At 39.0% G+C, this 22,787-nt stretch overlaps 1 protein-coding gene across 3 annotated transcripts in view; it reads right to left on the bottom strand.

The window, feature by feature from the left end:
- Positions 1-600: 600 nt before the first annotated feature.
- LOC132403145 (uncharacterized protein C6orf118-like) overlaps positions 601-22,787 on the bottom strand; it is a 45,485-nt gene continuing 23,298 nt past the window's right edge. For 2 of the 3 annotated variants that reach the window (XM_059986464.1, XM_059986465.1), the window contains exons 6-10: positions 16,215-16,261; positions 10,804-10,994; positions 4,920-4,973; positions 2,118-2,179; positions 601-1,234 (exon numbers count right to left, since the gene is read on the bottom strand). In XM_059986464.1, coding sequence (XP_059842447.1) covers positions 1,165-1,234; positions 2,118-2,179; positions 4,920-4,973; positions 10,804-10,994; positions 16,215-16,261 — 424 coding nt within the window. In that variant the 3' untranslated portion in view covers positions 601-1,164. Of the gene's footprint in view, positions 1,235-2,117; positions 2,180-4,919; positions 4,974-10,803; positions 10,995-16,126; positions 16,262-22,787 lie in introns of those variants that run through there. The other variant, XM_059986466.1, reaches the window with a different exon arrangement.

Genomic DNA, 22,787 nt, shown 5'->3' with positions numbered 1-22,787 from the left:
ATGGGTCTTTTTGGAAGCCAGTTCTATTACGAAATTTTCTATTATTTCTCTTCTTGGATGCTCTCTTCCTTTATCTGTAAATAAATTAACTGACAGTTTGGTAGTTAAACACAGTTTGAGGATCTGGCAACAGTTTAGAAAACATTTCGGTTTATTGAGATTTTCTCTTTCCAGTCCTATTTTTTCTGATTTATTTTTAAACCATCTACGACCCATCTGTTTTTTAGAGAATGGGATAGATTAGGTATTAAACAATTTCAGGATCAGTTTGTTGGAGGGAATCTTTCTTCTTTTGAGCAGCTCTCAGTGAAATATAACCTATATAATACCCACTTTTTTCAATATCTACAGATTAGAGATTTTTTAAGATTTAATTTACATATATTTCCTACTAACCTGGATAAGAACATAATAGATGTAATTTTTAATTTGAAACCTTTTGAAAATGGCTCAATTTCTTATATTTATGGTCTGTTATCAGGATTGAGAATGGCTCCTTTAGATAAAATTTTAAAAGGTTGGGAAAAGGACTTACAGACTTCATTAGGGGATGGAAACAATGAAGATTATGAGGAGGTATAAAGAAGAATTCTGGCTCAATTTCAGGGAAATTAAAATACACTTTATTGGAATACATTTAATTTTAAACAGGGATTAGGATCCCATTTTTGACATCCAGTTCAACCTTGACTTTTATTACTCCATCATCAATGAGCATTCCTTTAGTTGTCCAAGTTTTGGAACTCACTCACTAAGCCATCTCTGTGCCACCCCTCCATCTTTAAGAAGCTCTTAAAACAAAACTCTGCCAAACTTTTGATTATTTGCTCTAATATCTTCATACTTAGCTTGTAACAAATCTTACTCAAAAACACTCACAATCACAATTTAAGACATCTTACTGTGTAAAAAATATTATATAAAAACAAGATGTTGATGCTATAATTGGGAAAGAACTTTCAGAACTATACAGTACAGAGGTGGATCTAATGTTGAAGTTCATTGAATAACACAAATAAATGAAAATTATTATCCTTGTCAAACTATTGCAAAGTGCAACTCTACCAAACTACTTTGTTAGTGCTAACATTTTCAGTGCCCAGATATTGAGGTAAATAGGGCTTTGTAAAAAGTCCAGTAAAATGGTGGGGGCATATTGCCCCATTATGCAGAGACAGCAGCAATGTTATTCTCAGCAGGATCCAAAAGGTCATTAACCATCTGCCAAAAGCTCCTAAATAGAAAAACATTTAAAATCAATTATGAACAGATGCTGTACCTCTTCAAGATTGTTTATTGGCATTCATCAGTACACACATATAAAGGAGATTGAAATAATTGTTACTCTGGGTTTGATTTAGCATTAAAATGAACAATAAGCATAAAGAAGCCAATAATGAAACAATAAGTATAAAAGCAACACTATAAAACACAATGTACAAGTAACTGTTTGAGTGTGGCTATATATACATAAGATTAGCTTATATACATAGACTGATTGCATGTACTGAGAATCCCAAAAAGATACTAATTCAGTAAATAGTAATCCTATATTTCTTTCCAGCTGCTCAACTTAACTTAGACACTGATTTGGATAGTAGAGAACAATAGATATCTGCTCATTCTTATTTTCTCCTAAAGAGTCAACTGTAAAATGTGTTAGGTATTCATCACACTCAAGTTAAAATCGATAGATTTGTTGTGCGTGCAATTTTCGGGTCACAGAGATCCATAGAGTGACTCATGATATTGAGTCCCCAGTGCACCATTGAGTCCCACAGGTGCACCAGTGCAAAAGGAATGAAAGATTAGACCATACCAATGTTACAGAAATGATATTTTTTGTTGAAAACTTTCATAACTGTAACTGCTCCTGGCTGCTTAGTATCACCAGTTTATAACTAAATAAATTCAATGTACTGATACTTGAGGTCAATCTAGGTTATATTTATAATTATTAGTAAGCAGGGATAGGATAGGAGCACAAAGCATAAATATATATTTAAAGTTAGTTCGACAACTTCCAGGCTCACCCAAGTAAAAATTGGAGCATTGTTTGACTCCAATTTATACATTTTTTTAAAAAAACAATGTAATAGGCTTTGGTAAATACTTACTCTCTAACACTTTTGTTCACTTTATGTTCATTAAGAATATTTTCAATATAATTTTCAAAAGCCTAAATTCAGAAAATTGAGAAATGTAATGAAACACATAAAATAAAAAATAAATTACAAATCATATTACTAAATGATATTCTAGAGTTCCCTCAAGACACTCTAAAAACATTTTTCCACCAATAAGTACTTCATAATGTAATCTTTGTTATTAAGCACCTGGTGCAGTGGCCATTTTCACTCAGCAAGTTTTCTCAAACTGCGTTTTGTTAATGGCCAGTTGTCAGAGGTCATGATGTTGTTTCAAAGTGAGGGCATCATGGGAAATTCCTACATTTCTTTATCCATTGCTTTGATGTTTATGTGAGACAGAAAATGGGGACTTCAGTTTAATATCTCACCCAAAATTCTGCACAACTGCCTCAGTACTGCACTGCATTATGTGCTTGGGATATTGTGCTCCACTTTTTGCAGTGGGATTTAAAATAGCTATATAAAAAGAAAGATTCATAGAAAATGTAACAATACTATCTCTGCATTGTGGAACTGAACATTTTAAAAAAACTTAAAAGTGAAGGATATTTGAAGGTTGCAATGTAAGTTTCCCATTAGTGGCACTTGGTAGACAGAAATACAAAGTTGAAGGATTGGGTGCTGGAAATAGCATTGACCATTCTTCAGTGAGTAAAGTGTATCATTAGGAATAGGGAATAGGGAAAACTGTCTTCAGAAAAGTTTATCAGCTTAAGGAGTTCTTCAATAGCATTGTCAGCACTACATTCTCTGCATGAGCTGTATTCTGTTCCACCCATTCCCCGACAACAAAACCCATCAGAATTCATTGCCACAAGAAAAACCAAGCAAAAATGTCAACGATTCACACAACTCCCACCAGATTAGTTATACTGCTTATATGCTTTATTTTTCAATTATCATTTAAGCATATTAAGCAAATCTCCTATCTAAGCTCTTTGAATTACAAATATGATTTTGACTAAAGTCATAAAAAGGCTTCCTAAGATACTCAAATGTTTGTAATAGAAACAAATTTTTAAAAACATTGGTTCTCCTTTCTTCTGTTTTAGAGGGACTTTAAGTACAAAGGGAGTAGTAAGAAGATCTGTAACCCAGCATCAAGGTCTGTTTTATGGCAGGTGTGCACTTGGGTAGAGAAATTGGTTGGTGCTGATCAAAGACACTTGGACATAAGGTAAGCATGTGTGTACTGTAACTTGATGAAACCCAACTTTTCCTAGCTTTAGCAAGCAACTTTCAGTGAGTTTTTAATTACACCAAAGGACAATGACTGCCTGAACCTTTGGAGCATGACTGCAAATTGCGTGATAATCCACGTTGGCTGAGGCTGATGTTGAGAGTGTCCATATGAACTGCATCAAGGTAATCAAAACTCTTTATATAGAATCCACACTCTGCTGGGAGAGCACAGTGAGTCAAGCAGTATTTGTAGATGGAAAGGAATTGTCAACATTTTGGGTTGAAATCCTGACTCCACAATCTGTAGTCTCTTGTACCTGAAAGGCCTAGGACAGGGGTCAGCAACCCGCGGCTCTTTCATCTCTGTGCTGCGGCTCCCCGTGGTTTGGTAGTTTTTGAAATGTAATTCGAAATTTGAAGATTATGGTGATCTTGTACAATCTAAATAAAACGTTGTGGAGACCCCATTTCCTGGCACATCCGAACTGGCTCACAATTAGCCACCGTTCCGGCTAAGGGAGATAGCCTACGGGGGTTTGTGAGTACTTGTCTTTTGGAGCATCCGCGCCCACGGGGGGCGGGTTGAGGGAGGCTTTAAAGCAAGGCTATTTAGTTCGAATAAAGTTATCTTTGACTGCAGTGTCGTTATTTTAGCGCTGCGTGTAGCACACCGCTACAACGTGTTTTTTTATCGCTATTAATATACATCACCACTGCCAATGCCTGACACCCGCCAGTGCGCGATTTCTTTTAATTCTTCAATCCAAGGTAGGCTAACTATGGAGTAACCTTCAACCCAACGTCTTTTTTTCGGAGTTCAAAATGGTTTTTTTGCATGCAGAAATGTAATTTCGTTTTCTCTGCAGGAGTTCATCAATTTCATAAATGCAACACATTATAGTTTGTTTATACATAGCATAAAGGCAAAAAAAAACCGTTGTAAGCAGTGTTATTTCATTTTAAATGTCAAACCGATTTTGTGGCTCCCAGTGTTTTCTTTTCTGTGGGAAATGGGTCCATATTGGCTCTTTCAGTGGTAAACGTTGCCGACCCCTGGCCTAGGACATGCAGAGATATTTACTAAAGTGGGGGAGTTTAGGACCAGAGGGCACAGCCTCAGAATAGAAGGACATCCCTTGAGAAAAGAGATAAGGAGGAATTTCTTCAGCCAGAGGGTGGTGAATCTGTGGAATTCATTGCCACAGATGGCTGTGTAGGTCAATTCATTGGATGCATTTAAAGCAGAGGTTGATAGGTTCTGGATTATAAAGGATATTAAAGATTATGGGGAGAAGGCAGGCAAATGGGGTTGAGAGGGATAATAAATCAGCTATGATGGAATAGCAAAGCAGATTTGATGGGCCAAACAGCTTAATTCTGCTCCTATGTCTTATGACCTTATAATCTTTATACTGGAACCCCGAGTCCACCAACAGCTAGAGATCTTAAGTTGAGTACTAACATCAGTAAGACAGATTAATAAAATCTTTGAAGGACTGCGTAATAGTTATGTTAACCCAAAAGTACATTTAGGGAATTGGGAATTTTGAGAAATACAGTGAATTGAGTAAAACTGTCCTTACTTACTGCTATTTTCCTGTGAAGAAATGCATTGGATTGCTGCAGCTTTGCAACTTCACCCTGTTGTTAGAATAGAAAATCAGCTGCAATATTATCATTTTTCTCAAAAACAAGCACTAATCTAGTGAATTAACTTTTAGTAAAAGCGTAGACCATTATTTTACCTTGCAGGATGTTGTAAATTTAAGATAATCAAGATTAAAGTTTGGTGAATTCTCCTGAAACACTGATTCCTCCTGTAACTCACATTATTTCTTCACAGTTCAACAATGAGGAAGTGTGCGCAAGTGTGCGCCTCAAATAGCCTCTAACAACCAAGCCCAGCTCCTGGCCTTCACATGTGGCTTAGCTACTAAGCCCAGCAGATCTATTTCTACTGACAAAAGAAGGACCAAAGGCAGATAATGGTGCCTTAAAACCAGTCACCCCAGGCAGATGGGGCTCATTAGCTGTGGTTGGCAGCTCATCTAGAAGGAAAACTCTGATCTCAAACTTCCACTGCCTTGTGGGAGTTACACCTACTCATGGGGAAGGCTTTGGGAGTAAACCCTGAGGGAAAAATCTGGAGCTGGAGTCCCTAAGGCAGTCTTACATTAAGTTCAATGCTGACTGGGACCTCCTGTGATGCTGCTGGTACCAAACTGTATCGGTGTCTGCCATTCCTTTAGGTTCATCAGTTTCATGGAGAGGGGGAGCCTGCTACATGGGCAACGGGTTGCTCTCCATATCATACTGACCCGGCTTGCGTACCTAAGCAGCTAAGATGTAACATCCATGGTTCCTCAGTTTTACACAAAGCATTAAGAAATCCATCCACCCAGAAGGCTTGTGATGGGCATGCAAAGACTCACAGTAAAAGTGAATTTAAAAGCTTAACAGAAGCATATTTGTGAACTTACTTACCACAATATTTAACTGGACATCAGAGTATTGGGAAATAAGGGAGTCAACTTTTGGGAAACTTCAAAAAAACTACCAGAATGTTTCTGACTCAACAGAGAAAGATGCATTGCTGGAAACTGAGGTAGCCCAATGAGATAGCTTGGTTGAAGGAGGGCAGGATTAGCAGCTTAATATTCTGGGTTTCTGTTGTTTTAAAGGTGATAAAGCAGGAGGAATTAAGGAGGAGGCATAGTGATACTAGTCACGAAAATGTCATGGCAGTGCTCAGTCAAGATAGATTGGAACTCTTCTAGTGAGGTGTTATGGTGGAACTGAGGAACAAGAAAGGTATGAGCACATTAATGAGGCTATATTACAGGACACTCAACGATCTGCGGGATTTAGAGGAACAAATTTGGAGAGAGATCGTACACTGCTGCAAGAAACATAAGGTTATTGCAGTAGGTGATTTTAACTTTCCACATTTTGACTGCGACTCCCATACTATAAAAGGACTAGATAGGATAGTTTGTCAAATGTGTTCAGGAAAATTTCCTTATTCAGTACGTAAAAGTCCCAGTGACAGAATGTGTGATATGACCTGCTATTAGAGAATGAGACAGGACAGGTGACAGAAGGTTGTGTAGAGGAACACTTTAATCTAGTGATCATAATGCCATTAGTTTCAAAGTAAATATGGTCTGGTCCACAGGTTGAGATTCTAAATTGGAAAAAGGCCAATTTTCATGGTAGCACAAAGGACCTGGCAAGTGTGGATTAGGACAAGCTGATTTCTGGCAAAGGTGTACTTGGTAGGTGGGAGGCTTTAAAATGTGAAATTTTGAGAGTATGAAGCTTTTGGAGTACAAGAAATGCAACGGAACACAAGAAAGATATCAGGAGGGCTAAAGGAAGGCATGAGGTTGATCTAACAGACAAGGTGAAGGAGGATCCTAAGGGATTCTACAGATACAGTATATTAAGACCAAAATGATTGCAAGGGACAAAATCGGTCCTCTGGAAGATTAGAATAGTAATCTATGTGTGAAGTCAAAAAAAATGGGGAGATCATAAATGAATTTTTTGCATTGAAGTTACTCAGGAGACAGACACAGAGTCTATAGAAGAGAGGCAAAGCAGCATCAACTTTATAGACTCTGTAGAAATTACAGAGGAGGAGGTGTTTGCTGTCATGAGGCAAATTAGAGTGGTTAAATCCCCTGGGCCTAACAAGGTGTTCCCTCAGACCTTGTGAGAGGCAAGTGTAGAAAACGCAGGGGCCCTAGTAGAGATATTTAAATCTTCTTTAGTGACAGGTGAAGTACTGGAGGACTCAAAGATAGCTAATGTTGTACACTGTTTCAGAAAGACTCTAAAATTAAATATGAAATTATAGGCTAGAGAGCCTGACAGTGACAGTAGCCAGTCAGCAGTGGGAAAGTTATTGGAAAGTATACAAAGGGACTGGATATTTGAGTATTTGGATAGACATGGACTGATAGGCAGCATGACTTTGTACAAGGACTTCAGGACCTGAGTTACAAGGAAAAATTGAATAGATTAATACTTCATTCTCTGGAACGTAGAAGATTGAAGGGAAATTTAATAGAGGTATACAAAATTATGAGGGGTATAAATAGAGTAAATGCAAGCATGCTTTTTCCACTGAGGTTGGGGGTACTACAACTAGAGATCATGGATTAAGGGTGAAAGGTGAAAAGTTTATGGGGAACATGTGGGGAAACTTCTTCACTCAGAGATTGTGAGATTGTGGAATGAGCTTCCAATGCAAGTGATGCATATGAGTTCGATTTCAACATTTAAGAGACATTTTGATAGGTACATGGATGATAGGGGTAGGGAGGGCTATGACCCTGTGCAGGTCGATGGAAGTAGACAGTTTAAATGGTTCAGCATGGACTAGATGGACCGAAAGGCTTGATTCGGTGCTGTACTTTTCTATGACTCTAACTGACAATGGGAGAAGACTTTGCAATGAGTAATCACTATATCATAAGGTCTAGATGGGTAACATAGAGGACAAGAAGCAGTTAAAAGTCAAACCTCTTAATTCCAGGACAGCTAATTTCAGTAGGTTAAAGTAGGACCTGGTCAAGTTAAAATGGAACAAATGATTGACAAGTAAACTGTAACAAAACAATGTGTTAATTTTAAAAGACAAATTCTAGTTTAAGCCAAGTACGATATCATAAGGGAAAGAATAGGGGAACCAAAGCCAGAGTTTCACAGATGACAAAAAGAGAGTGTAATAAAACAAAGAAATAGGGAATGTATGATTCGTGACAAATGAATAATTCAACAGTACAAAAGCTGAATATTGTGGCAGGGAGGGGAGCCACAGAGTTTTAGTGAAAAGTTTGTTTTCAGCCTGGTGGAGATTATCCAGAAATGTTCCCCAGTAGCTAAAGCTACTATTTTGTAGATAATTACTATGGATTTGGATATGGGTGTGCAAAGTAAAATGTCAAAATTTACAGATATCAAATTTTGACACAAGAACACAGGAATTGCATGAGTAAGCTACCAATCCCTTCAAGTTTGCCCCACTGTTCATTGACAGATCAATGCTGGGCTCAACTCATCTTCTGTGCCATTTCTACAAAACCCTTCATTCCTTGATCTTTCAAATACCTCTCAATCTCTCCCTTAATTACATCCAATGATCTGGCCTCCACCACCGTCAGGGGCAGAGAATTCCAGGGATTCATTCTCGTCTAAGACACTTCTAAACAATTCAACTTACATGGCCCACCCTTATTCTGTAGCTGTATCCATTTGTTTATGACTTAGCTGCTCTCAAAAACATTTGATCAATCAACCATGTTAGGATCTCAAATTTTGTAATAAGGTCATCCCTCATTCTGAACTCTAAGGAATATAGACCCAAACCATCTAGTCTCATTTAATAGGTCAACTCTTTCATCAGAGCAATTATGCCTGGTCAATCCCCTTTGGACTGTCTCCAATGCTACCTCATCTTTCCTAAGGAAGGAGATCAAAAATGCACTCAGTATTCCATGTGTGACCTCACCAGCATTCTGTACAACACCCTATTCTTAAATCCAACCCTTTGGCACTAGAGGCCAACATGCTACTTGCCTCTTAGCTGTTTGTTGGACCAGCCTACTAGTTTTTTGTAATTCATACACTCAGATACCTAGATCCCTCTGAACTTCACTAATTTGCACACCCTCTCCATTTAGATAATAATCCACCTTTTGATTCCTCGCACCAAAATGCAGATGACCTCACACTTCCCCATATTAAACTATAGGGTTTCACCCAATCACTTAATCTATATCCCATCAAAGAATTATAACATCCTCATTACAGCCTGTACCACCCATTGTCACAGCATTGGCAAACTTGGACACTTTACACTTAATTCCTTCCTCCACAAATTTAATGTAAACGATGAACAGATGAGGGTCAAGAACTAATCTACTTGACACATCCCTGCAGCCTGAAAAAGATCTATTTATTCCAGCTATCAGTTTTCTATGTGACAGTCAATCCTCAATCAACACTAACATACTTCCTCTAATAGAATAAGCTCTTAAGTTTATACGCCAGCCTTGTATATGGCACCTCGCCAAATCTAAATGCATTACGTTAAGTTCCCTTTATCACATCCCCAAAAAGTTCAAGCAAATTTGTCGAGTACGATTTCCTTTCATGAAACCTTATTTGATTATATTCAGTTTTTCTAAACAATTGCCTATGTCCTCTTTGATGACACAAGAGGCTGCAGGCACTGCAATCTGGAGCAACAAACAATCCAGCAGATGGAACGGTATCTGATGGGGGAGAAAAGAATTGTCAATATTTCGCATCAGGGCTGAATGCAAGGCTTCAATGCTAAACACTCACAATTCCTTTCCCTCCATAGATGCTGTTTGACCTGTTGAATTCTTTGAGCAACTTGTTCTTTCCTCTGTTCTGCTTGGATTATTGCCTGCCACACCTTGCCAACAAATGACATTAAACTAACTGGCCTGTAGTTCCCTGCCTTCTGGTGGACTTATGGTGAGCAGTAAGGAAGATAGTAACTGACTTCAAGAGGACAGAGATAAGTTGATGGATAAGTGCGAAACAGTGCTGTTTGGCATAAAGAACCAGAATAGCCAATATAGCTTCAATGGCCAGCTCTTTAAGAGTCTGCATGAAATAGAGGACCAGGGCAAAAGTATAAAAGTGTATAAATCTATGGCAGGACTTGTGGAAAGAGTCATTAATGGAAAAGAGAGCAATGTGTCAGAAATGGTACATGTGAATTTAAAAGCAAGGTGAAAGTTGGTGGCAAAGGTGATAAAATTGATGAGGTACTGGAAATATCAAAGTAACAGTGAAAAAGTTGAGCAGTGGTACCAGAGATGTTTGGAACAAGGACTGTTCCATGTAGCCATCAAGAAGGTAGGCATAATTAGGGTCCATGTGGGTGCTCATGGGTAGAATTTGTAGAAATTTGTAGAAAGTGACAGGATTCAAAAGAAAAGTTGTTCAGGGTGAGAGCAAGTTCAGCCTAATGGGCAAGGGGGTTGGTGGAGGACATCTGGTTTGAACTTTGTTGTAAAAAGAAGCAGAGGGCTTTAAGCCTTTCCTGATTGGGGGTTGGGGGGCGAAGGTGCATAAAGACTGAGCATCTACTATGGTGTGGGACCACGGGATCAAAGGTAGGTGGTGTACATGGAAATGGACTGGACAACTGGAGAGAGAAGTCAAGGTATGAAGAGGTAAGCTCAGTCAGTCAACAGCAGGCAGAAACAACAAGCCAACCAGAACAGTCCTTTTTGCAGATCTTTGGTAAGACATGGAAAAGAGAAGTGTGGATACATAAATCTTCTGATGTAATGAGATCTATGACAGCGTAGGAGACGGTGGTTTGACTTTCACTGGTGGTCATGGTTCCGAGTGGGTATGAGAAGGTATCTGAGAACTGTCCAAACAAGATGACAAAAGTTGGAAAGGAGACAACAATCATAAGTACCTGAGAGTCTCTGAGACAGCTCTGCATAGCATTAGTGACTGCAGAGGGCACCATGGAATTCTTCAGCTCACTCTCCAGCTCCTGAATCTGGGCATTTGTTTGATCAATTCTGTTCCTCAGTAACACAATTTTTTCTGTGTTGGACAGCTGGTGAGCTTTGGTTTTAACGGGTTTCATAATAAGCTGTACATCTGCAAGGAAACAATTCATGACTTTAGGATGGTTCTAAAGCATTCTGAGCCAGTAAGGGGCGTCCCTTTCCAGTTAAATTTGTGCAGAACAAGGCCTCATCAAAATTTCTCTTTGCCTTTAACTGATGGGCAAATGTTTGTCAGCTATTGGCTTAACTTCAAAATTATGTCAAGGAATATATTTAGTCCATTAAGGAGGGCAGAGTGGACCTTGATTTAGCAACATGACACAACAAAATCATACAGGATGCAAAGTCATTACAATAGTTTTTTCAGATTAATTTTGCTTGGAAAATAAGTTCGTTTCACGAATGATATCAAAGGACTTCTATTAAGGAAAGGATCAGAGCATACGGAGCAAAAACATTAAATGCAGCATGGTCTCTTTTTGATCTATGTGGAGAGATAAATAAAGATTACTTTTCAGTCCCGTGACCATCCATGAGAAATTCAGGCTCGTTGCACCTTCCCCAGAAGCTGCCGGACTTGTTGAGTCTTTTCTTATTTTTAACTCATTTTCCAGCATACACATTATTTGGCTTCTTATTCCCATCCCCACTTGCTGCAATTTTAAAAGAGATTCACTTGATTTGTCATATGTACATCAAAAAAATCAAAACACAGCATTGTTTGTGACAAATAAAATCAGCTAGGGTTGTGCGGGGGGGGGGGGGCAGCCAATGCTTCTGATGCAAATATACCATGACAGCAACTTACTAGCCATAACTCTAACCCACACCATTGGATTATGGAAGTAAACCAGGGCACCCTGAGAAAACCATGTAGTCACAGGGAGAATGCTCAACACTTAACGTAAGCAGTTACTGTTTACAAATTGTAAGATGATGCAGTGCCACACATCATGATGGTAGGCTTCTACTTTCTTTGAATGATTCAAAGACCTGTTATAAAGCTTAAACCATTACAAGGCCAGTCCTTTGCTCCTTCATTCATCACCACTTATGGTGCCGATACATGGTGAATCTTCAAATATTCCCATTCCGGACTACTGCAGCTGAGATTCACAATCACAACCATGGGTACTTCAGTAAGCAACATCATTTAAAAATTAGTTTAAAAAAATCTATTGATACTCAAAATTGACAGACTCAGGTCATAAGCAAACAGAAGTGGGAAGGTATGCTGGTCTGACAGGTACATTAGACCCCACTCCTGACTACCCTGCTTGTGAATGTAATTCTGAAAAATTAAACTGAAGACCTCAGAGCAAGATTGCAGTACCAGTGGGGCATCAGGGACTGCTGTGCACTTAGCTTCACAGCAACATGGCTCACTTACACCATTCTGAATATAGCACTGCAGCCTGATGGCTTCACCATTCTCCATAAAGACAGGTCAGTGAGTCATTTAAAGGCAGAGGAGGGGAAGCATACTTCATGATCAACTCATCATGATCCACAGATGTGACAGTTCTGTCTCATCAAGACCTGGAACATCTAGCGGTCAAGTGTCATCCATTTTATCTGCTGAGACAGTTTTCTGCCATCATGCTGGTAGCAGTGTGCATCCTACCTCAGGCCAACATCAGGCAGGTACAGGAGTTGCTGAGTACTGTAATCAAATTACGAAATAGTGATACCTTCCCTATCACTGAGGGGATTTCAACCGGGCCAGCTTAAAGAAGTCTTTAAACAGCTGTCAAGAAGTATCATCTACAGAACTGGGGTGCCAACACACTTGGCCACTGTTATACCACCATCAGGAGCCATGTCATCTCATGCCCACACTTTGGAAAGATTGATCACCCAGATGTACTTCTACTCCCAGCGTATAGGCAGAAACTAAAGATTACAGCACCAGTGGTAAGGACCAAGAAACTATGGTCAATGGAAGCAGAGAAGCACTTAGAGTCAGTGGACTGGATGATATTTTGAATATGTCAGTTGTCACTGACTTCATCAAGACCCTTGTGGATGAGTGCATGCCTTTGAGAACATACCGGGTGTACCCAAACCAAATTACAGCTCAGCGTTCAACACTATCATACCCTCAGTACTAACTAACAAGCTGCAAAACCTGGGTCTCTATACCTACCTCTGCAACCAGATCCTTGACTTCCCCTTTGGGACACCACAGTTTGTGCAGTTCAGAAATAACATCGCCACTTAGCTGACAGTTATCACTGGTAGTACCTCAGGGATCCATGCTCAGCCTCTGCTCTACTCTCTCTACACCCACAACACTGTGGCTAGGCATGGCTCAAATGCCACCTATACATTTGCTGATGACACAATTATTGCTGGCAGAATTTCAGATGGTGAAATTCAGGTAGATCAGCAGGTTGAGTGGTGTCAAAAAAACCTTTCACTCAATGTCAGTAAGACCAAGGAATTGATTCTGAACTTCTGGAAGGGGAAGTTGAGAAAACACACACCAGTCCTCATCGAAGGAACAGCAGTGGAAAGGTTAAGCAGTTTCAAATTCCTGGGCGTCAACATCTCCGAAGATCTATCCCAGATGCAATATATTGTTACAATTACAAAGAAGGTACAAAAACAGCTATATTTTATTTGGAGCATGACAAGACTTGGTATATTACCAGTCTTTCGCAAATTCCTACAGATGTCCCGTAGAGAACTTCCTTACTGGTTGCATCACCAATATAGAGGGGCCACATCACAGGACTGGAAAAAGCTGCAGAAGGTTGTAAACTCAGCTAGCTCCATCAGACAACAGCTTCCCCAGCATTAAGGACACTTACAAAAGGCAATGCCTCAAAAAGGCAGCATCCTTCATCACCCCATCACCCAGAACATTCCCTCTTCATGTTACTACAGTACCATCAAGGAGGAAGTATAAGATCCTAAAGAGACACATGCAAAATTTTAGGAACAGCTTCTCCCCACTGTCATCAGATTTCTGAATGGACAATGAACTCATGTACACTACTACAAATGTTTTTCCCACAGTTGTTTCCTTTTCTTTAGTATAAGTATTTAGTTGGATACCTGCAGGCTTCATATCAGTTTCTTTGAAATGCCGTTCAAACTCATTTTTTGGAATGACTGAAATAGCCGAGTCAGTGTCCAATTCTATTTTAATTAACTTGCCGTTCACTTCTGGTGTAACTATGCTACCATACTTCCCTTACGCTAACATGTCACACCAGCTACGCTACTGTGCCAATGTGGAGAATGCCTCCCCAGTAAGAGAGTAAGAGACTGATTTATCTTTGTTGAAATATATTCCCTTTATTATTTCCACCCTGAAGGTCCATCACTCATTTCTTGAGATCAGGTCTCTGGACACCAGCAAGTGATAGGAAATTTTATATTTTAAATTTTCTTATAACTGATGTCAGGACCACCACAACATCCTCAGGTCTAGTAGGATGATGGATTTTCTCTGCCAGACAAGGGTTTATGATTGATAGACATAAAATGCTGCAGGAATTCAACAGCATCTATGGAAAGGAATGAAGAGTCAACTTTTCAGGTCAGTTTCATGATTTCAACGTTAGGTCCCACATACAGCATCAGTAATACTGCAATTCCCATTCCTCTCTCTAGTTTTATCAGAATCAGGTGCTTATCTATGCAAACTTCACACTAATTACAAAAGACTGTAATCCTTCAACAGAAATTAAAATCGGGGAACTGTGCAACTGACAGTTAGTTAAAGATAAAATTATCCTCTTTGAATAGGTACTGTATCAATATTATTTACTACTAACTTCAAAAATTCAGAAGATTCTTTGGACCTGCTGGTTCAATTTTTTAATCGTCAATATAAAAATTAGGAACTGGATTTTAGAATTTCAAACTGAAGTCTATAAGCCTAAAATGAAAAAATAGTGCAAAGATATGTACCATGGTTCTGCTTACATTTCAGAGTTATAATGTTTACTATTCTGTAGTAAGGTTTTTTAAAAACTTGATAATATCAACATCAGAGTCAGGTATATTTGAATCAAGTATATTATCACTGACATATGGGACGAAATTCCTTGTTCTGCGGCTTCCAAATTATTATGTTACAAGAATAAATAATTATTGCAAAGCTATAAAAACTTACATACAAATTTCACAACATACAGCGGTGATATCAAACCTGATTCTGACACAAGCATGATCCCAGGAGTGAAAGGGTTAATGTACAAGGACTTTTTGATGGTTCTGGTACTGTACTTGCTGGAGTTTAGAAGATTGAGGGGGATCACAATGAAATCTGAATATTGAAAGACCAGAATAGAATAGAATGGATGTGGAAAGAGCAGTGGGAGAGGCTAAGCCCAGAGGGCACAACCACTGAATAAAAAGGCATCCCTTATCAACAGAAATAATGAGGAATTTCTTTAGCCAGTAGGTGGTGAATCTGTGAAATTCACTGTTATAGACGGCTGTGGAGGTCAAGTAATCAGGTATATTTAATGCAGAGGTTGATAGGTTCTTGATTAGTAAGGGTGTCAAAGGTTAGGGGAGAAGGCAGGAGAATGGGGTTGAGAAAGAATGTGATGGGTCAAATGAGCTAATTCTGCTCATATGTCTTATACACTTCTTGTATGTACCTTAACTTCTGTCATACCACTCCACAGTACTTGACAACAGATCATCCATGTAATGAGCAAAGAAACAATTCCCCTCTCTCTCACTCTTTTCATTCCACATCCCCCACTAGTCATGCCCAGTACAAAAGGCTAAAGTGCATAAGGGCTGTCTGATGTACCTGTGTCACAGTAAATGGAACTGCTGTACAGAAGAGTGTCACAAATGGAATTGAAAATACACTCCGAAACTAGACCATTGGATTTACACCTGATTAAAATGCAAGATCTGCATTTCTCTCATGTAATCTAAAGATGGAGCTTACAAAGCAAAACCTGGTAACTGGTTTCTAATGTTTGCAATGCAGTGTCTCGTCTCTGAGGCAGGGAGCTAGCAATAAGCAGAGTTTTCATTTTTAATTGCAGTTTCTTTAAACTGCTTATTTATGTACATGCTTATCACATTAATGTAAATTACAATTAAAGCTGACACTGTCAAGTCACTTCAGATGTACTCTTGGAGCTTATGAAATGACCTACCATACCTAAGGATCTATTAAGGTGGAATATTTTGGATTTGCCATTATTTTAAAACTATTAAAATAGAACTCAAAGAAAACATAATTACCCCAACTTAATCTGTAATTCCCAGAACTCCAAGGCAATCCCGCAGGATAGGAACTCTGGCCAAAGCATTGATTTTAAGATCGATTTACCTTGCTGCTTCGGTTTTGGAAGTTCCCTCTCAAGTTCATTCCTTAGCCTAAAAAGAAACATGATTACCAAATATGTTAAAAGCCAGCATCTGTTCTATGCAATAAGCCACATGAGACATGGGCCCATTTTTTACAAGTTACAATTACTTCTCAACCATCTCTCCATTCAGGGACCCAAGACCATCCATTGACCTGATCGAACACAGTTACCTGCATAGGTCAGTGTTAAGTGGTGACTAGGTGTTGACCAACAGCTGGTGTTTAAATTGAAGTTATGTCATTTGATATTTAAAACATTCCAATGCATTTCAACTATTGTTAAAGTGTGAAAGGTAAAACTTCCATGAAGAGAGAAGAGTGCATAATTGTGAGACAGGCATCTTTTGTTCTGAGGAAGACCTTTACATCTGCTTTTAATCGGACCTGATGGTGAAGGGGACACTGGATATCAGTTGGGCCATTTACTGAAGAGTACAGCCTCGTTCTTCATTCCAACTCAAAATGATTGCAAATGCTGATAAATCTGGGAACTGACCTCGGATCTGAGCAGAAGATTGTGACATCACCCATGTACAAGGATTTCACTTGGGTTTCTCCACTGTCCGGCAGCATCACCCCTCTTATGGTCTCATCCTTCCTGGTGGCTTTGACAAAGGTTTCTACACAGCACACAGACAGGGGAGTACAGACACCTTGGCCAGACTCCAGACTTGTTGGGGAAGCTATTTGTTTCCCACCCTTTGATTTGGATCGGAAAATGATCTTGGAGGATTTGGCAGCAAAGTGCTGGGTTTGCCAGTTCTTCACCTCTCATAATTCCTCTCTCACATTCAACCCCTTCGAGTGCAGAAAGAGAAGTTGCTGAAACTCTGTCTGGAGTTTACAGAGTTCCCTCTTGCTTTGTGAACCCATTTGCAGATGAAGAACCTTTTGATATTCTCCTTGGACGCTTCACACCAGTGTACAGGGGAATCAAAAAAGGATTTCAAGGTTCTTCAACCTGTTTACTCCCTTTCTAGTTCCTTAATATTCTCTGGGGTCAGTAGCTTAACATTCAGCCTTCACATCCCCCTGCCTGCTTTCTGGTCCTCCCATAGGTGACAAGAGGCTCACAGAAGGCAGTAGTCAATCTGATCGTGATGAGCTCTGACAGGAAAAGGAAGTCAACCCAGGAACAGGCTGAGCCATCAGATCATGGCCAAGTGGGTTGTGGCTGTGCTCCACCTGCAGGGGTGCTGAAGACAGCATGCAACTTGGCTATTTTCACCATTTCCATCAGGAATATGGAGGTACTACCAATGATGCAGTGGAAATCCCTGGGCAGAAGGGACGTTGCCAGCAGTGGTGGGAGCTGCTCAAGCACAGCTCGCTGTTCACTCTGCACTGGCGAGGCACACACATGGTTAAGCTGGATTTCAGTATTTTACATTTGCCGCCGCCCCCCTCCCCACCGCAAACCACCTCTTTGACTTGGGTGATTGAGAAGTTGCCTCCCTGTAGAATCCTCAAGCTGGAAGCCCACAACCACACAAACCATGGGGTTGAGGCTCTCAAGATGGCGCTCGTGGAGTGAGACTGCATTAGGCTTCGCTCCAATCCTTTTACTTTTTTTACCTGCAACCATCCCCTAACTGACCTATTTATACCTACACTAAAGGGGTTGATATTTATGAAATACTTACCGACTTTTTGAATTATTTTTCAACTCGTCAAAATGGCTGGGAAATCACGAGAAGCTAAGGAAGCGAAACTGACTAAAGAACTGTTAACTTTGGATGCAATCGGGAAACCACAGACTCGTAGAACATTCTCAGCATCATCCAGCAGATGTTAAAGGACCTCAGTCTCCTCAGGAAGTAGAGACGGCTCTGACCCTTGTAGACAGCCTCAGTGTTCTTTGACCAGTCCAGTTTATTATCCATTTGTATCCCTAGGTATTTGTAATCCTCCACCATGTCCATACTGACCCCTTTGATGGAAACAGGGGTCACCGGTGCCTTAGCCCTCCTCAGGTCCACCACCAGCTCCTTAGTCTTTTTCAGATTAAGCTGCAGATGATTCTGCTCACACCAAGTGGCAAAGTTTGGGGCGAGTTTATTCTCCAGTCTCTCAAGTCTCTCATCCATTTACTTACAGATGTTATTGACTGTCACTATGACTCTATTACTATCTCTGATCATGCACCTTAGAAGCTATCTATTAAGACAACAGATTCATCCTCAAGTGTTAAACCATGGCGGTTCAACTCTACTTCAGACGCAGACTTTCTCAACTTTATTAAACAACAAATTGATCTGTTTTTTCAACAAACTTTACAGAAGAGATTTCTAGTGGATTATTATGGGACACTTTTAAAGCATTTATCCGTGGACAAATTATTTCATACTCTGCTGGAATCAGAAAACGAATTAACACTGAAATACTTATGTTGGTTGATAAAATTAAAGAAATTGATAAGGCTTACTCTGTTACCCCTAGTCAAGAGCTTTATAAAAAGAGTTGAATTTCAAATGGAGCACAGTTTCCTCTTCGATTGCATATCAGTTAATTAAATCTAGGACTCAATTTTATATACATGGGGACAAATCTGGTAAATTATTGGCTAACCAATTGAAAACTGCTTCAGTTAAATGGCAGATTATTAAGATTCGTAAACGAGATGGCACTTTGACGATTGATCATAAAGAGATAAATAAAGCTTTTCAAGATTTTTATAATTCTCTATATCAATCAGAATTTTCTGATGATTCTTTTATAATGGATGAATTTTTAAGGAAATTGAATATTCCAAAATTAACAGCTGAGGATTGTGTATCATTAGATGTGCCTATTACAGAAACCAAAATAAAAGAGGCTATTTTTTCAATGAATTCAGGTAAAGACCCCGGTCCGGATGGTTATACTATGGAATTCTTTAAATCTTTTTCCTCTGAACTCTCTCCTTGGTTATGTAAAATTTTTAAGGATGCATTAACTGTAGGTAAATTACCACAATCTTTTTATGATGCCACTATTTCTTTAATTCTTAAAAAAGATAAAGACCTTATTGAATGTGCATCATATCGGCCTATATCTTTGCTGAATATGGATTCTAAGATTTTTACCAAAATTTTGGCCACTAGACTGGAAAACATATTACTTGAAATTATTTCTGAGGATCGGACTGGATTTATTAAAAATCATTTAACATTAGAAAATTAATTAATATAGTTTACACTCCTTCATCTAAAATCCCAGAATGTGTCATTTCCTTAGATGCTGAAAAAGCGTTTGATAGAGTTGAATGGCCATATTTATTTAATACATTGTAGAATTTTAATTTTAGCCCAACATTTATATCATGGATTAAACTAATATATTATAAGTCTTTGGCTTCGGTTCTTACCAACAATCAAAGATCTCCCTTTTTTCAGCTGTTTCATGGTACGAGGCAAGGCTGTCCTTCAAGTCCTTTACTACTTGATATTGCTTTGGAATTCTTAGCCATTGCTATTCGTGCTATTTTGGTATTACCCACAAAAAGGGGACATATAAGCTATCACTATATGCTGATGATTTGTTATTATACATCTCTGATCCTGAGAGATCTATTCCTGTTATCTTATCCTTGCTTGCTCAGTTTAGTAGCTTTTCTGGCTATAAACTGAACTTTAATAAGAGTGAATTATTCCCATTAAATATGCAAGTTCCAATTTCTAAACATTTACCATTTAAAGTTGTTACAGATAATTTTACTTATTTAGGTATTAAAATCACCAAGAAACATAAGAATTTATTTAAAGTTAACTTTTTACCTTTAATTGACCAAATCAAGCAACTTGTTACTAGATGGTCCCCACTATCTTTGTCATTGGTTGGTCGAATCAATGCTATTAAGATTCTTCCTAAATTTTTATATATATTTCAAGCACTACCAATCTTTATTCCGTAACTTTTTTTGATATTATTGATTCCAAAATATCCTGGTATGTATGGCAGAATAAAAATCCGAGATTAAGTAAAAAATATTTACAGAAGCCTAAGAAGGAAGGTGGTTTGGCTTTGCCAAACCTAAGATTTTACTATTGGGCAGTTAATATTCGATATTTAATATTTTGGACACAGGAATCAATGACATTACAAAGCCCACAATGGGTAAATTTCGAGTGTAAGTCTGTACAAGACTTTTCATTGTCCTCTATTTTAGGATCCTTGCTTTCCTTTGTTTTATCTAAATTGAATAAATAAATAACTAACCCTATAGTTAAATATACATTACGAATTTGGTTTCAATTTCGTAAATTCTTTGGCTTGAATAAGTTCATCTTATAAAGCCCTATTATATCTAACTTTCTTTTTCAGCCCTCTTTTATGGACCAAGCCTTTGTGCTATGGAAGACGAGAGGTATAACATGTTTTCTTGATTTATTCTTAGATAATAGCTTTATGTCCTTTGAACAGTTGTCCAATAAATATAATTTGCCTAAAACCCATTTTTAGATACTTACAAATCAGAAATTTTTTGAATAATATGTTAGTCCTTTCTGAATTTATGTCCAATTAATATTATGTTAAAAATTCTAGCTTTGAACCTTTGTCAGAAGGGTTTAGTAGCCATCATTTACAATATGATCATGAAAATACAACTAGGGATGTCAGATAAAATTAAGAAGGAATGGGAAAAAGAACTTAATTGTCTTTTACCTACAGAGCAGTGGGAAAAAAATTTTACACTTAGTTAACTCCTCTTCTATTTGTGCCAAACATGCCCTAATGCAATTCAAGGTGGTACATAGGGCTCATATGTCCAAGGACAAACTTGCTTGATTTTATTCCCATGTTAATCCAATCTGTGACAGATGTCACTCTGAAGTAGCCTCATTAACTCACATGTTTTGGTCTTGCCCTTGCTTGCAAAAATACTGGAAAGATATTTTTGGCATTATTTCAATAGTTTTGAATACCAAATTGCAACCTCATCCTATCACTGCAATTTTCGGCCTACCAATGGTGGACTACCTCCTCCCATAGATGCTGTCTGGCCTGCTGAGTTCTGCCAGCATTTTGTGTTTTTATTTATTTCCAGCATCTACAGATTCACTCGTGTTGCAATGGTGGATAATAGTCGTTTATCCTCCTCAGCCTGGCAGATGATTGCATTTGTCACATTAATGGCTAGAAGATCTATCCTATTAAACTGGAAAGAAATTAATCCTCCAACTACATTTCAATTGTTTTATTTCTTGTTTGAGTTTAGAAAAAATTGGAAGTGTCATTTTTGACCCCTCAGTCAAATTTGAAGAAACCTGGAGACCATTTATCCATTTTCATACGAGTTAAACTGACCTTTCCCAAACCTTTTTCTCATCATCTTTAATTATTTGGATAGAGGTGCGGAGTTATTGACACTACTGTGTATACAATAGCCCATGTCGGTTAGGTTAGTTTTTTTGGGTTTTTTTAAATTTTCCATTTTTTGCAACCTACTATGAGTTTGGGAAACTATTATATGTGAATTATTAATATTTTGAATTTTTATTCTAGCCTATAAATTATGTACTCTCAAGCTCTTTGTAATTGATGTCTTCTCTTCTTATGTTTGTTTAAAAATTAATAAAAAGATTTAAAAAGAAAGAAAACCATGGGGTCACTATCGTGACCAGCTCCGGTCGTGGCAGAGCTGTGGTAGCCAGGACTCCTGTAAGGCAGTCAAATCAGCATTGATCTTGGCCAGCCCTGTAAGGCATTACTCAACATCCTCTTTACACTGCACACAGTTAACAATGCCAGATTTAAGCCCGGGATTAGTTCTAGGGGCAAAGCTCTTATCCAGGTTACTCTGAATGAGCCATCATGCCTGAGGCTTTGGTGAACTGTTGCACTTATTGTGAACTCAGGTACCGAGGATAATCCTCCTACAGTGTGTCGCAGTGCCGGTGGTGTAATGGGGGGGGGGGGGGTGGGGTAGAAGTTGGTCACTGGTTCAGGCACCGAGGATAATCCTCCCACCATGTGTTGCATTGCTGGTGGTGTGACTGGGGGGGGTGGTCTTGTCATTGGTTGTCCTCTAATATCCTGCACCTGACCAGCACCTACCAATTCTCTGAGCTGGGAGTGCCTGGCGCAGGCCTGCTCCCAGATTTTCGGAGCTGGGGTAGTGGTGTCTGTGCTGCTCCCAGTCACTCACAACTGAAGAGTGGTCAGCAGAACTCTTCCCCATTCGTATTTTCCCTTTCTGACTTTTCCTCCCATCATGCACTTCCTCTGCCTGGGCTGCTGGTTAACCTCACTTGCTTCATCTTCTGACAAGGATAGGCTGCTGGAGCCTGTTCGCTGCCCTGCCTTTTTCTTCCCATTTCTTTTATTTTCTTCAGCCAGCTATCTCTTGGGTGTGTCTTCTGAGACTTCTTCCTCTTCATCAGCTACCATTCTTCTTCTTGTCCCTCTGTCCTCCCTTCCTCTATGGACTCCGCCTGATCTTGTGGAGGGGCCTGGGCAGAGGACTGGGAGCTTGAGGTGGTCGGCCTTCCCTCAGAGTCTCTAAACTAATGCTGGACATGGCCTTTGCACTGGCAGTAGGTGTATCGGCATTTG

This window comes from Hypanus sabinus, chromosome 12 (assembly GCF_030144855.1).
Source record: "Hypanus sabinus isolate sHypSab1 chromosome 12, sHypSab1.hap1, whole genome shotgun sequence".
Classification (NCBI taxonomy): Eukaryota; Metazoa; Chordata; class Chondrichthyes; order Myliobatiformes; family Dasyatidae; genus Hypanus; species Hypanus sabinus.
Note: the sequence above shows the minus strand (reverse complement) of the source record. Positions and strands in the feature narration are given on the sequence as shown.